This window comes from Phalangium opilio, unplaced genomic scaffold (assembly GCF_054372755.1).
Source record: "Phalangium opilio isolate 3A_F unplaced genomic scaffold, DU_Popi_V2 ptg000078l_1, whole genome shotgun sequence".
In the NCBI taxonomy this organism is placed as follows: domain Eukaryota; kingdom Metazoa; phylum Arthropoda; class Arachnida; order Opiliones; family Phalangiidae; genus Phalangium; species Phalangium opilio.
Genome location: NW_028324186.1, coordinates 5,796,526 through 5,811,180, shown reverse-complemented (window position 1 = coordinate 5,811,180; position 14,655 = coordinate 5,796,526). Strand labels below are relative to the sequence as shown.

The 14,655-nt window shown below is 36.9% G+C and overlaps 2 protein-coding genes across 26 annotated transcripts; both read right to left on the bottom strand.

Annotated features, from left to right (window-relative positions):
• Nucleotides 1-5,327: 5,327 nt before the first annotated feature.
• LOC149655974 (uncharacterized) lies at nt 5,328-8,644 on the bottom strand. Of its 25 annotated transcripts, none has more exons than XM_089844947.1 (10): nt 8,365-8,644; nt 8,221-8,280; nt 7,838-8,055; nt 7,680-7,733; nt 7,416-7,592; nt 7,247-7,346; nt 6,981-7,178; nt 6,394-6,911; nt 5,605-6,312; nt 5,328-5,528 (listed from the first exon to the last, which is right to left on the bottom strand). In XM_089844947.1, the coding sequence occupies exons 3-5, from the start codon at nt 7,857-7,859 to the stop codon at nt 7,471-7,473; spliced, it is 198 nt and encodes a 65-aa protein (XP_089701073.1). In that variant the 5' UTR covers nt 7,860-8,055; nt 8,221-8,280; nt 8,365-8,644; the 3' UTR covers nt 5,328-5,528; nt 5,605-6,312; nt 6,394-6,911; nt 6,981-7,178; nt 7,247-7,346; nt 7,416-7,470. The 25 variants fall into 25 exon arrangements, 19 of the variants coding, with proteins under 19 accessions (XP_089701073.1, XP_089701074.1, XP_089701062.1 ...); XM_089844948.1 differs by having other exon boundaries at nt 7,969-8,055; XM_089844936.1 differs by lacking the exon at nt 7,247-7,346.
• A 1,002-nt stretch (nt 8,645-9,646) lies between these two features.
• On the bottom strand, nt 9,647-13,488 carry LOC149655973 (uncharacterized). The gene is made up of 2 exons (XM_089845088.1): nt 12,712-13,488; nt 9,647-12,580 (listed from the first exon to the last, which is right to left on the bottom strand). Exons 1-2 carry the CDS (start codon nt 13,486-13,488, stop codon nt 9,647-9,649), a joined length of 3,711 nt encoding a protein of 1,236 aa, XP_089701214.1.
• Between the last annotated feature and the right edge of the window lie 1,167 nt (nt 13,489-14,655).

The window sequence follows — 14,655 nt, the reverse complement described above, 5'->3', positions numbered from 1 at the left end:
AAGTGGGGACCTAAACAGTCTTCCAACCTTATATCTGGGGACATTTGTGTATAAATTATTAGATTTTGTACTAGTGTCGAAGCCTATATGGTTCCATCAGGTATTTCAATTTCATTTTTCACACTCGATAAATTTACAAGTGGGGAACTTCACCGTCATTTCAACAGACAATTGGGGTCTTTTAAACACACATTTTCTTATTTCATGTATATTTTAATTTTATATTTTAAATATTGATTATTATAATGAAATTTAGGTAATCGGACCTTTTAATGGCTTAACACTTAAGTTTTGAGCTGATTTCAGGTTTACAAGTGGGGACCTAAACAGTCTTCCAACCTTATATCTGGGGACATTTGTGTATAAATTATTAGGTTTTAAATTAGTGTCAAAGCCTATATGGTTCAATCAAGTATTTCAATTTCATTTTTCACACTCGATAAATTTACAAGTGGGGACCTTCACCGTCATTTCAACAGACAAGTGGGGTCTTTTAAACACACATTTTCTAATTTCATGTATATTTTAATTTTATATTTTAAATATCGATTATTATATTGAAATTTAAGTAATCAGTCCTATTTCAAGCTTAACACTTAAGTTTTGAGCTAATTTCAGGTTTACAAGTGGGGACCTAAACAGTCTTCCAACCTTATATCTGGGGACATTTGTGTATAAATTATTAGGTTTTAAATTAGTGTCAAAGCCTATATGGTTCCATCAGGTATTTCAATTTCATTTTTCACACTCGATAAATTTACAAGTGGGGACCTTCACAGTCATTTCAACAGACAAGTGGGGTCTTTGAAACACACATTTTCTAATTTCATGTATATTTTAATTTTATAGTTTAAATATTGATTATCAGAATGAAATTTAAGTAATCAGTCCTATTTCTAGCTTAACACTTAAGTTTTGAGCTAATTTCAGGTTTACAAGTGGGGACCTAAACAGTCTTCCAACCTTATATCTGGGGACATTTGTGTATAAATTATTAGATTTTGTACTAGTGTCGAAGCCTATATGGTTCCATCAGGTATTTCAATTTCATTTTTCACACTCGATAAATTTACAAGTGGGGACCTTCACAGTCATTTCAACAGACAAGTGGGGTCTTTTAAACACACATTTTCTTATTTCATGTATATTTTAATTTTATATTTTAAATATTGATTATTATAATGAAATTTAGGTAATCGGACCTTTTAATGGCTTAACACTTAAGTTTTGAGCTGATTTCAGGTTTACAAGTGGGGACCTAAACAGTCTTCCAACCTTATATCTGGGGACATTTGTGTATAAATTATTAGGTTTTAAATTAGTGTCAAAGCCTATATGGTTCAATCAAGTATTTCAATTTCATTTTTCACACTCGATAAATTTACAAGTGGGGACCTTCACCGTCATTTCAACAGACAAGTGGGGTCTTTGAAACACACATTTTCTAATTTCATGTATATTTTAATTTTATATTTTAAATATTGATTATTATATTGAAATTTAAGTAATCAGTCCTATTTCTAGCTTAACACTTAAGTTTTGAGCTAATTTCAGGTTTACAAGTGGGGACCTAAACAGTCTTCCAACGTTATATCTGGGGACATTTGTGTATAAATTATTAGGTTTTAAATTAGTGTCAAAGCCTATATGGTTCCATCAGTTATTTCAATTTCATTTTTCACACTCGATAAATTTACAAGTGGGGACCTTCACAGTCATTTCAACAGACAAGTGGGGTCTTTTAAACACTCATTTTCTAATTTCATGTATATTTTAATTTTATAGTGTAAATATTGATTATCAGAATGAAATTTAAGTAATCAGTCCTATTTCTAGCTGAACACTTAAGTTTTGAGCTAATTTCAGGTTTACAAGTGGGGACCTAAACAGTCTTCCAACCTTATATCTGGGGACATTTGTGTATAAATTATTAGATTTTGCACTAGTGTCGAAGCCTATATGGTTCCATCAGGTATTTCAATTTCATTTTTCACTCTCGATAAATTTACAAGTGGGGACCTTAACAGTCATTTCAACAGACAAGTGGGGTCTTTTAAACACACATTTTCTTATTTCATGTATATTTTAATTTTATATTTTAAATATTGATTATTATAATGAAATTTAGGTAATCGGACCTTTTAATGGCTTAACACTTAAGTTTTGAGCTGATTTCAGGTTTACAAGTGGGGACCTAAACAGTCTTCCAACCTTATATCTGGGGACATTTGTGTATAAATTATTAGGTTTTAAATTAGTGTCAAAGCCTATATGGTTCAATCAAGTATTTCAATTTCATTTTTCACACTCGATAAATTTACAAGTGGGGACCTTCACCGTCATTTCAACAGACAAGTGGGGTCTTTTAAACACACATTTTCTAATTTCATGTATATTTTAATTTTATATTTTAAATATTGATTATTATAATGAAATTTAGGTAATCGGACCTATTAAAGGCTTAACACTTAAGTTTTGAGCTGATTTCAGGTTTACAAGTGGGGACCTAAACAGTCTTCCAACCTTATATCTGGGGACATTTTTTGATTATACACTTTCAAGATCCACGCAGTGACTTCATTGACAAGTGGGGACTTTCACCTAGCGACATCTATATCTGAAATTTGAAAGTAATCTGGAATTAAGGTCCCCATTTATGCGGTGAAAATATCGTGTGTTTTCAGGTCCCTACATATAAATGTCTTGGGTTCTTTTTCCACAGCGAGTGTTTAATTATATGCTTTACGGCGCTCAACTAATTATGAAATCCTCTTTTTAATGAACTATAGTTAATTGGGTCCTCAGATGTCAATCACTCCTTACCGGTCCCCAAGTGTCAATCGTGTGCCCGTATGTGTGTGTGTGTGTGTGTGTGTGTGTGTGTCTGTCTGTCAGACCCCACGTGACCGCGTTCGCAGTTTGCGTATCGGAGCAAACGTGTTCCCAATTTCCGGACTGCATTGACAGTTCACGGAAATTTGGGTTTGTCTCTTCTGGCTATTCTACTTGAGTTCCAACACCACCAGCTTTGGTTTTCGTCCACTCCACATGGACACTAGTCTGTACGTGCTTGCTTCCAAGCACCACCAACTTCTGTTCTTCGTCAATTTCACATTGACACCAGCTTCTATGCACCACTATCTTCTGTTCTTCGTCAATTCCACATTGACACCAGCTTCTATGCACCACCATCTTTAGGTCTTTGTCCATTCCACATGGACGCCAGTCAGTCCATTCTGGCTTCTCTTCCTTCGTCATCGTTTGGTTTCAAGATATACGCGGCGAGCGGCTAGGGTTACGAGAAACGTCTAGCCTCCCAATGGCAGGGCTTCCACCATCGGTTCACGCGAATGCGTTTTTATCTATAATTTGGTTTTAAGATATACGCGGCGATCAGCTAGGGTTACGAGAAACGTCTAGCCTCCCAATGGCAGGGCTTCCACCAAAGGTTCACGCGAATGCGTTTTTATCTATTATTATAATGGAAACGGATCGTATATATACCCCAAAATTTGAAGAAAGCGGGCAAGAAGGGTACCCTTCATTTTAAACGTCAATATTAGCAAAGTTTCGAAATATATTATGAACAACTTTATTTTAAACGATTTAACTATTTTTAAAGTTATTTACTGGCGATTAAAATAATTAAAAATAATTATATTTATTTAAATATTAAAGATAAACCCAAGTACCGAAGTCGTTAAATCATTGCCTCCTATATCTATCAAGGCCCGTGCATTGCGTTATATTTCGTACATTGTCTCTTATATCTTTTTAGGCCCGTGCATTGCGTTATATTTCCTACATTGCCTCCTGTATCTATCTAGGCCCGTGCATTGCGATATATTTTTGAGAACAACAACCAAAATGGGAAGCTCCTCTCAGAACCATAATAATTTGTTTTCTCTGTTATATGAAATGAAAATATGGATAATATTTTCGGCAATTCGATTTGAATGGCTCTTTCTGATGTATCTTTCTCTCAGCACTGTTCATAATGGACAGGAACGTAGAGATTCGAGACACTTGGAATTACGATAGTGTTTCAAATCCTCTGTAATGAGGGCTTAACGACTTGGAGTGACTGGAAAGATAGATACACATCCTATTTTTTAGTTGTACCATGCGTACCGCAATGTTGCCAGGCGTTTATTGAAGGATGCTTGGGTACTTGGTACAGACTGTTACGTCTACCAAGTTTCCTAGCATCCAAGAATAAATAGGATTCATAGAAGCCAGTGTTATGGGCATGTCATGGGTCAAGTCGTTAAATATATCGACGCAGTTAAATAGCTGATGGCATTATTTTATCCACTTTCTCATTGCGTTTCGAGTGGAAGTTCAACTTTGGCACGGACGACAGATGGCGCTCTTAACCTTCTACCCCCAAAAATCGCTGTTGTCTGCTCGTTTTCCCCTTCCGCGTTTTTTCGTTATAAACTTATGGTTTAACGAACTGTTAAGATAAAATTTCATATTTCCTTAGACAGATAAGCTTCTACTCCTTTCATCTTACTCCCAGTTAGATTTAACGTTGTTAAAACATAATCAGATGAATTTGAGTTATAGAGACATTTTTACCGATGTCTAGAGATGTTAAGCTTAAGCGAAATTGTTTTACGATTGAATAAAAATACCGCTTCCAGTAGTGGGTTTATAGTACTCCTTGTTTGTGTAAGATTAGTGTAGCTGTAGAGCGTTGTTGCTGTTTAGTTTATACGCCCCCTAGGCCTATTTGTGAAAGACCTTTTTTACGCACTTTTATCATTCTTTATTTGAAAAAAGTGTTGGCAATGTATATTTTTTAAATATGACGGAATTGCTGTTGGTATGATAGCGCCTAGAGTAATTATAGACCGAGTAGCGCCGATTGGTGAAATTCGACGTCACAGATCAAAGGTTTCATCTACGGCGGTGCACGCATTTTGTTTCGCGTGTACGTGAATAGATGGCGTTATACACTCCCTCCATCAGTTCGGAACTGCAGAACTGATTTGATACGAACCAACAAGTGGTAAACCGGAACTGCCCGCGAGTTTTAAACGTGTTAAAAACCGTTTATGACATCATTGTATTTTGTTATGGAGATAATAAAGCTTTATTGCGATAAAATTGTGTCATTTGTTCAAAACAAAGCCATGGTAGGTGTTAAGCAACGAAAGTGTGCTGTATTGCACTGCAGCAACAGAACGGATTCAGGGATACCAATGTATCGGATACCAAGAACCCCCGATATCAATAGGAAGTGGCTTTTGTTTCTTGGTCGGCCAACCAATAAACCATTGACTAACCTCAGTGTTTGTAAGGTACGAATAGAAGTACAGCAATAATTCTCAAATATTTATTAAATATCCTTCATGTGACAATAATTTATTATTATTACTATAATGGCGTTTATAACAATAGGATCATTTTGCAACCACCGCCTTTGGTGTGAAAGGACAGAAGTTACCGTTGGCCATTCCTACAATTGCTTCCCGATTCCAGCGACGTATATCTGTGATCCCTTCTCACAGCAATACACTCTCCTGTATAACGGTAAGACACATGTTACTATTATTGTCGCGACGCACTATTCGATAGGCTCAAATTAGCAGCTCTTACTGCAATCATAGCAAGATGTCCCAATTACATCCACCCAGCCTCATAGTCGTACAGTCGATTCGATGTAATACTAGTTGCCTTAATAGGTATCACTGTCTAATAATGGTATATCATATTGGTATCCATAGCGTGCCACGAGCGATACACCTATGTGTAACACAACGAATCAAGACAATGATCCTGAAGGTGCCAATGTATCTATCAATATCAGGGATCAAGATGTTGAAACTAACGCTACCCAACAGCTAATCCAAGCCCATGAATCAACGTTAAGTGTTACAATGTGTCAAACATCATCAAATAGTACATTAACTCAAGCGACACAAACACTTCACCCAGATGATTCTATGGCACATAAGCTAACCCAAACCGTAGATGCCACACACAACACACGCAATGACAGCGATGAGGTGCTTGTATCGCATTTAACTATTCAACGGTTATCGAACGAGAATAAGGAACTCGTAAAGACAATTCAACGCCTTAACGCGTACAAACTAGCTTGGGAGAAGCTTTTCACTGAAGATCAGATAAAACGTGTAGTGGACATCACACGTAATTGCCAGTGGTCAGCTCAAACCAAGTGTGAATCCTTGTCTTTACTTCATAATGTTGGCAACAAAGGTTATCAGTATCTTAGACACCGTGGATTCCCATTACCCGCAATTAGAACATTGCAAAAGTCCATTGAAGTGTTCCAGGCACCTCCTGGAATTCAAGACGATGCACTGAATATCCTTAAAACCCATGTAATAAGTCTAACAGACATGCAACGGAAAGTGGTCATACTGGTGGACGAGATCCAGATTAGGCAAGCGCTTGAATACGATGCTGGGCTGAAACAAGTAATTGGTAACGCAACCCTTCCAGGAGACAACAAGGCTACCCATGCTGCTGTGATAATGGTACGCTCCGCTAGTCAAAAGTGGAAATATATTTTGGCGTACCACCTAACAGGAAACAGTGTCAATGGACGAGATCAAACACAATTAATCATGGACTGTATCAAAGCTCTTGACAATATTGGCCTGCAAGTGGTTTCACTAGTGAGTGACATGGGTCCCAACAACCTTAGAAGTTTAAATCTTATGGGGATCAAGGTTAATGCACATGAGAGACGAAACACATTTCCTCACCCGTGCAAACCAAGTAAAGACATTTATGTGATGGCTGATCCACCCCATGTGTTCAAGAATATTAGAACAGCGCTCTTGAACAACACCATGAAAATACCACCCGATATTGTAGCTCAATATGACCTTCCAAGTGACACCGTTGATGTGAAGTACATAAGGGAACTTGTGAACCTGCAATCAACGTCTGAATTAAAATTGGCACCAAAACTGACCGCGACACATGTAAATCCATCGCATTACCAAAAAATGAGGGTTCCACTTGCGCAAGACGTCTTAAGTAGCTCCACAGCTGCGGCCTTGGAAACACTTGTGCAGGTAAATAGGCTTGACCAAGCTGCGAAGACAACTGCTTGGTTCTGCCGTTTGATGTGCAATTGGTTTGCAATCATGCGAGGTTGTTGCAAGAGCAAGGCCTTAAATGTAGAGAGAAGACGTCTGCTACAAGAAGTAATGTCCAGACAGGGTTAATAATGTCAACAATATCAATACTTCACTTAGACGAGTACCTAAGACAGGATGGGTTTACATATATCATGCCAGGACGATTCAATCAAAACGCCTTAGAGAGTTTGTTCGGTCGTATACGTGACAGAGGAAATAGATACCCTACAGCAAAGGCATTTAGACAGCGATTACGAAAATTGCTTATTAAACAACTGCAGGAATATATCTCACCAGACATTTTGACTACCATAGTAAAACCACCAGTGTCTCGTAGACATTGCAACCTTCATGAGCCTTTGGAACGTGATAGTGTCACAGTACCCTCTGACAATAATGTGAGTTGTAATGCAACGGATACCATGTTTGCCTGCAATGTCGTTGAAGAACTACATCCTGTCCTGCATATGCCTGATACAGAACGCATTCCAGATGCTCAGCGTGAATTACTGGAAGTCTTTGAAAGATACCAAGAGGCGGATGACTCGCATCAATTACCTGATCCCGATAACGCATTCCTCCAAGTAGACGTCATGGAAGGTGATATTTCGCCTGAGGATGAATGTTACTTAAGTAGATCATATGATATGCACGCGTGTAATGGTCCTGATAGCCTGGGATTTATTGTTGACACTCTAGGGCTTACTAGCACTAACCCAATAGATATACCTGTAACATTAGACAGTATGTCAGTCTACTATCTAGCAGGCTACATTTGCTTTTCACTTGAAAACAAGGTGTGTTGTCAATGTTTCGATAGCATTTGCGACCCCCAATCTAACCATACCCTGCATCCTGATGCAATTCATGCTGGAAACAAAGCTTTCGGAAACCTCAAACAGCCATCAACGTTATTCCTCAAGTTTATTACGTCCTGCGAAGAATGTTTGAGGGAGAAACATTTAGATAACCTAGATACAGTAACCGATCCTTTTAATGTATTTTCCAAGTCAGTTCATGACTATACAGACAGGTACAGACACATCTTTCGCGAGTGTTGCAGTGTAAGATCGAAGGCAATAGCGAAATATGTACGTACCCGTGTTCATATACGAGCGAAGCATGTAACGAAAACGCTCAAAGGTGTACCTATTCTTCACTACACGAATAAATAGTATATACATAAACACATTGTTGGTGTACTCAGTTAATGGATAAAATACATTTACATATATATACATACCTTCATGTTACCTACCATTGCCGCCTATATTACCCGTTGCCTTGCCTTAGCTTAAACGTTAACGTACTTTTTCCTATTACATGAAACAAAAGCAGACGACATATGGATTGTGGGATTTAGATCGTTTCAAATCAGTTCTGCAGTTCCGAACTGATGGAGGGAGTGTATAACGCCATCTATTCACGTACACGCGAAACAAAATGCGTGCACCGCCGTAGATGAAACCTTTGATCTGTGACGTCGAATTTCACCAATCGGCGCTACTCGGTCTATAATTACTCTAATAGCGCCCTATTCGAGAAAAAAACCTTTTTTTAAACAGTTGATTCATTCTTTGATAGAATTTCGAAGGAAGAAGTTAAGTGTTAAATTTGCTCGATTAATTTTGTTCGGCAAATAATATAATTAAGCCTTACGTATTACTGAAGGAGATTGATTTTGCCAACCTGTGTGAGTATTTAAGGAGATTGATTTTGCCAACCTTTGTGAGTATTTAACTGATTAATAAGTAAATGGAGGAAGATAATAATTTAAGTAAAGAGGAAATCAGAAAACGAAAGGCAAGGGAAAGAATGAGGGCAAAAAGGTCAGATCCTGAATTTAGGAAACGAGAAAATGAAAGGAGAAGAGCGTTAGCCGCGGAAAAAAAGGCTGTTTCTGGAACAGGTTCTAGCACGCAAAATGTTGGTCCTACCACGAGGCCAGTTGGCCATGATCGTACGAAAGATAATGCATTAAATAAATGTTCTATTGAAAGTACTGTAGGCGTAGGCATATCTATTAATAAGGAACCCAATAATGTACAAAATGTTAATGCTAATATTAGTGAAATCATCGAAAGCGATGAACAAGTACGAGCCTAGCTTATGTGTGATTGGGTTGTGGCTTCCATGTTTTGGGGACATTTGCTTTTTGTGTGGCGATGTATGATTCAGCTTTGATATGGACAAATGTTACAAGTCATACTGGTAGACTAAGAATACGGTTGAGGTATAGCAAGAGAGTAGAGTTTCCCCAGCAATTGAGAGATATTGAAAAGGCTTGAACAATTGACTATTTTAAAATTGAATTCCTGCACTTGCAAAGAATTAAAAAAAGCGATAGATGCATATATTTAGGTTGTTTAAGGGGTAGTGATAGTCATCTCCACTCGGAGAGGTAATATTTTGGCTTTCCCAACTTGTTAAAACGTTCTCTAATATCGTCTATGAACTCGTAGTTGACTCGATCTTCGTACGGTATCACTCTCACTTTAACAAGGTGGGAAAACGTGACCCGATGTTTAGTGGTCCGTTTTCTCATTTGACGTGGCAGACGGGTCTTGATGATTTAAATATCCGTAAGGAAGTGTTGTGTAATCCTCTAAGACTCTACGTTTATTGAAACTATATCCAAAGGTTTTCTTTAGATTGCCTAATAAAAGTGTAGCTGTTTCTTTACGTCTTACAACATTAAATGGAACGGTGACCGACAAAGTTTTAGAGGGACTATATAAAACACTTTTAATCGAATCAAAGTTAATGATTTCTTCATTTCTTCTGTTAAGGGTAATACCTTTCATTTTAATAACAGATTTACCGTCTGTGGTACGGTAAGCGTACGACTTAGGCCCTGTCGAGACAAATTCGAGAATCGTCTCACCCTTTAACTCATCCGTCCAACACCCTAGATTACTAGATAAGGGTGGTAGATATTCCCCTTCCTTTGTTACAACTATACATGAATCAGTGTCACAATAAAGTAACCTCTTACCCATTTTACTTATCGTATTATACAACTCGATACGTCCTAATGAACTAACAAAGGAAGCTATCGTGGGACTTCCTTTGTAGTAGGTAGGAGCGTATTCTTTTTTTAGTTTATAACTGACTAAACAGATTTTATCGTTTACCGGTTTCAGGTCTAACAGTTCTTTCGTTTCATCAGTTATTATCTGAACTAATCCAGCGTAAGAGTCAATGTATACATTTTTTCTCTTATCCGTATTGTAACCCATTTTTCCCCAAAGCGAATTTAGACATAGTTTACTAATGGCGCGGAGAGTGGGGTTGTCCACTATCTTTTCTTTATTAATAACTATTCCTTCTCGGTCATAAATTGATTTTAAATACGCTTCTTTTTGCTCTTCGCTTTCTATTCCCGAAGGCCAACCTGAACTAGATTGTTTAATTTTAAGGTAACAATCAATGAACGTGTCAAATAAACCGGTATTTTCTTTTCTGTCAAACTTATCTTTGTAATGTTGGACTTCAAAAAACTCTAGAATCTTATATCCATTTTTAACAGCTAGATATACCTCGGGACTTGGCCAACAACCACAGAAGGATCTTTCTTCCGAATTATGTGTACAGACTGATTGTTCAGTTTCAACGCATTTTAAACACAAAGCAAAGAAAAGTTTCTTTTTAGTTTTAATTGGAAGGACAGGCAAAAATAGATTTTCAGGCGCTAATACTCGACAAGAAATAAGACCGAAATAAAAATTAGGTTCAAAGTTGAAGTCTTTCGTAATAATTTCAGGATGACCTTTAGGAAATACGCCCCATTTACATACGTAAGGATAGAGCGAGCAGATATCTAGGTATTGAATAGACTCGCCCGGTTTTGCCTTATAATACAGACATATACACTCGCTTCTTCCCCCGTACAAGGCACTCCTGGATCCAATTGGTTGTTTAAATTTTAAACTGTCACAATAGAGTTTAGCGTCAGGATCATCTCGTAATCTCTCATTGAACTCGCATTCCCAAATATTGAGGTGTTCGGCGTTCGGTAAAATCTTTTTTAGATAATTTTCCCTATCTAGAGTTCTTTCGTAGACATTTCTGTTTAGATCTTTAACTATAGGATTGTACTCGTAATGTTTTGTGTGTTTTACACATCCGTGATAGACGCATCCGTTATTATTTAAAACAATTTCAGGATTTTTACAATATCCGTCGACTAAATAGTTTGACACCCTTTTTTCCCCTTCCAATGACAAGGCAGTTTGAAATTTTACCCCGCGTAATTTTTCTTCCAAGGCTATACACTTTAAGGCTCCGATACTAAAATTTCCACGAAAACCCTTTGCAGGTACGACACCTAGTGTGTATTTTTCAAGATGTTTGTGAAGGAAAATATTAGTTACTGTTCCCGCTATGGTAATACCACCTACGTTAAGCACGTCGACCCCGGAGACACTCCTAAATAACTCTCTAAATTTTTCCATTCCTAATTGTAGGACCTTAACATCTTGAATAGCGTATGTTTCAAGCTCCTGTCTCAGATTATAGGGCTTATCCTTTCTTTCCGAATACCATTTCATAAAATCCGCGTGCTCCTTATCTTTAAAATTATCGGGCTCAAATTGATGTATCTCGGGTATAGGGCCTACATAGTCTAACGTTTTTTCATTATGGAACAGATGCGGGAAATAGTCTTTTTTTTCTTCCCCGAGATCGAATGTAGATGAAAATTTTCTTAAGGGGACACTAATAAATCTGTAACTGTCAATGAATTTGATCTTTAGATTTTTTAAGAAGAGTGCCATGATTTTTGAACCGTTGAAGATAGGCTCAGGAACTATATTCCTTCTAAGTATTTCTTTCAATATAAAGAAAAAATCGAACCCTGCCCCGTTATGAGCGCAGCAGATTACATCGGAAAACAACATTCGCGCAACCTTTACTTTCTTATTTCCCTTTTTAATAGAGCTTGTCTCACATTGGAAAAGATAGTCTATAAAATCCTTTATACAATCAAAGCCCCTAAAGACACGAATGGTAAATTCTTTTGAATCAACGGATTCTTGCGCAGCGGAAACCAAGAGTACGGGAGTGTGTTCATTATTTAAAGGGATAGTTTCACAATCGAAGTATAGAAGACGAACAGGAGGATAATCAATATCTAGGGGCATCACCCAACAATGATTTTTTTCATGCGTAATTTTACAATTTTTGCAATTTAGATCACACTTATGATTTGGTTTTATTTCGCGAGCGCAATTTCCGCATCGTTTCAAAGAATCGCATGTTCCGTTACTCTTATGGTTATTGAAACATTCGGTTCCCTTTAAATATCTATTACACTCCTCGCATCTTATGAGTTTATACTCGTCTTTTTCATGATAAGCCTCCGTTGTTAAACAGCGGTAACACTTAGCCGTTTCCGAGCAAGAATGACTAGATTTTTCTTCCAGACCGTAAAATAGGGTTAAACAGTATTGACAATAAGCCTTAGCCGCGAACATTGAGATGTAAGACCGTACAACATGCATATGATTCCCAACTTTGAGGAGGAAAATTTTTTTTCCTTGTGAGGACCTATAAATATTTTCTCAAACTTCTCTTCCGCTGAAAAAATTACAATCTGGTAATCTGACAAGGCATTTTGAAACTTTTGAACACCCAATAAATCTACAGGACCCTCCGGGACTTCGGCTAATGCGTGTAACTCTAAAGCCGCGGTTTTTTGGGAAGGGTGGTCTACATTTCTTAATAATCGGAAGCTCCATTGATTAAACTCGTTTAGCTTTCCTATTGATTTTAAATAAGTTCGATCAGCTAGACTTTTACCCACGGCTAAGGCTCTAGAAACGCATAGAGTATCATTATTTCTAATAGGTATGTAAGCATAACCTTGATCAATATATTTATCCAGTTCAGCTATAGTTCGATTATGCACCGCTTTTCTACCTGTCATTGGAACATTGCATTTTAAAAGAATAACATCAATTTTTAGAGAACCCTCTAATAAAAGACTACGTTTGGACTGAGCCACCTTTTCGATACTAGAGAGTAATCGATCAGGAGTTAACTCATTTATCGCCATAAATCTTAAATTTACAGGGTTCTCTAACGCGTCGGAGCTTATGGCGAATCTAATTAAGTTATACTCTTCATTATTTTGCGTGATTTGGTTTATAAGAGATGTTAATATTTGGGAAAGTTGTTCGTGAATTTTTGTTAATTTTAGTTCTTCTAAGTTACGAAATTTAACATTATATTCTGTTGTAATACATTTATATTTTCTAGATTTTCGATTAGATATTTTGTCTATCTTGAAATATTGTTCAGGTCTAAATTTTGTGGATAAATCGATGGGATAAAGTTCATCATCTGAGGATGACGAAGTGTCCGACATTTTTTTCTTAATGGGAAAGTTCTTCAAATCTATTGATTGTTTTCTCCAAGGCAACTATTATGTTATGGAGATCGTCTGAATCTCTAATTACGAACTGCTTCTCATAGGGTTGTCCTCTGTATTTAAAGGTGGCTATTTCTCGGTCAGGCGTGGTGGCTATTTGAATGGGTTCTTCTGACATATATACCGTTGCGCCCCAATCTCCCTGAGCGTTGTTCAGAATTGATTTCAGTTCAAATGCGCTCTCGTATTTAATACATATACCGTCCTTAGTAGGGATGGGAAACGGTTTTCGCGGGTTCTTTGATTTCGCGTACCTCCTAATATCAAGGTATAGAGTACCATTGAACGACGATATTTTAACACCTAATAATCTATCCCGACCATATTCTATTATATGATCTTTCCAATCTTCCTTTTTAAATCCCGACTGAGATAACAAGGTCTCTACTTCTTTGTCACAGGATTGTGTCTCATCCTTTGATTCGGCCTATTGAAATGCCTATTTCCTATGAACTAAATCTTCTAATCTCATTGAAAAAGTATAAAGTACTCACCATTCTCAGGAATAGAAATTTCTTGCTGCGAGATGTTAATGCAGTAATTTCGGCACGAATGAATCTCGAACGTTGAGTCTGAGCTTTTATACTATACGGTTGTTATCTTTTCTAGCTTTACGTCCGAGAGGGTTTCATATTACTTAACTACGTCATTATATATTCAGTAAATTAAATTTATATTTAAACCTTCAACGACATCTGTTTCTTTTTAACGAAATTGAATAATTATAACCTTAAGGTCAAAATTAAATTAGTTTTCGGCGTGTGACAATTTATAACTAACTCTTTCCCATAGGCCGATGAACGTATTTATTCGCGTTATAATATTAAATTACATACGCATCTTTTATTTTTAAGTCTCCAAACACATCTGGTTTAGTTTAACTTTATATAACTCGTTCAGTTGTAATCTTAAACTTAGTTATAGATATTTTATAAATCTTTCCTATCGTCGATGATCGTCTTTATTTATGTTATTATATATGTATAGATTAAATAATATTATATTTCATTCGTATCTTTTATTTTTCAAAGTCTCCAAACACATCTGTTTTCCTTTAATTTTTTATCCAAGTCTTTCACGTGTAATCTTAAGGCTACACTTAAC

Bases quoted from the DNA above. Each gene is read 5' to 3' on its own strand.
- LOC149655973 (XM_089845088.1), bottom strand. From the start codon at position 13,488: ATGTCGGACACTTCGTCATCCTCAGATGATGAACTTTATCCCATCGAT. The intron at 12,581-12,711 runs GTAATTTTTTCA...TTCGCGGCTAAG, and splicing joins CCTTGTCAGATTACCAGATT to GCTTATTGTCAATACTGTTT.
- LOC149655974 (XM_089844929.1), bottom strand. From the start codon at position 7,474: ATGAAGGTTGCAATGTCTACGAGACACTGGTGGTTTTACTATGGTAGT. The intron at 7,179-7,415 runs GTGAGATATATT...TACTTCTTGTAG, and splicing joins TATGGTAGTCAAAATGTCTG to CAGACGTCTTCTCTCTACAT. The intron at 6,912-6,980 runs GTAATGCGATGG...CGTTGATTGCAG, and splicing joins AGTGGAACCCTCATTTTTTG to GTTCACAAGTTCCCTTATGT.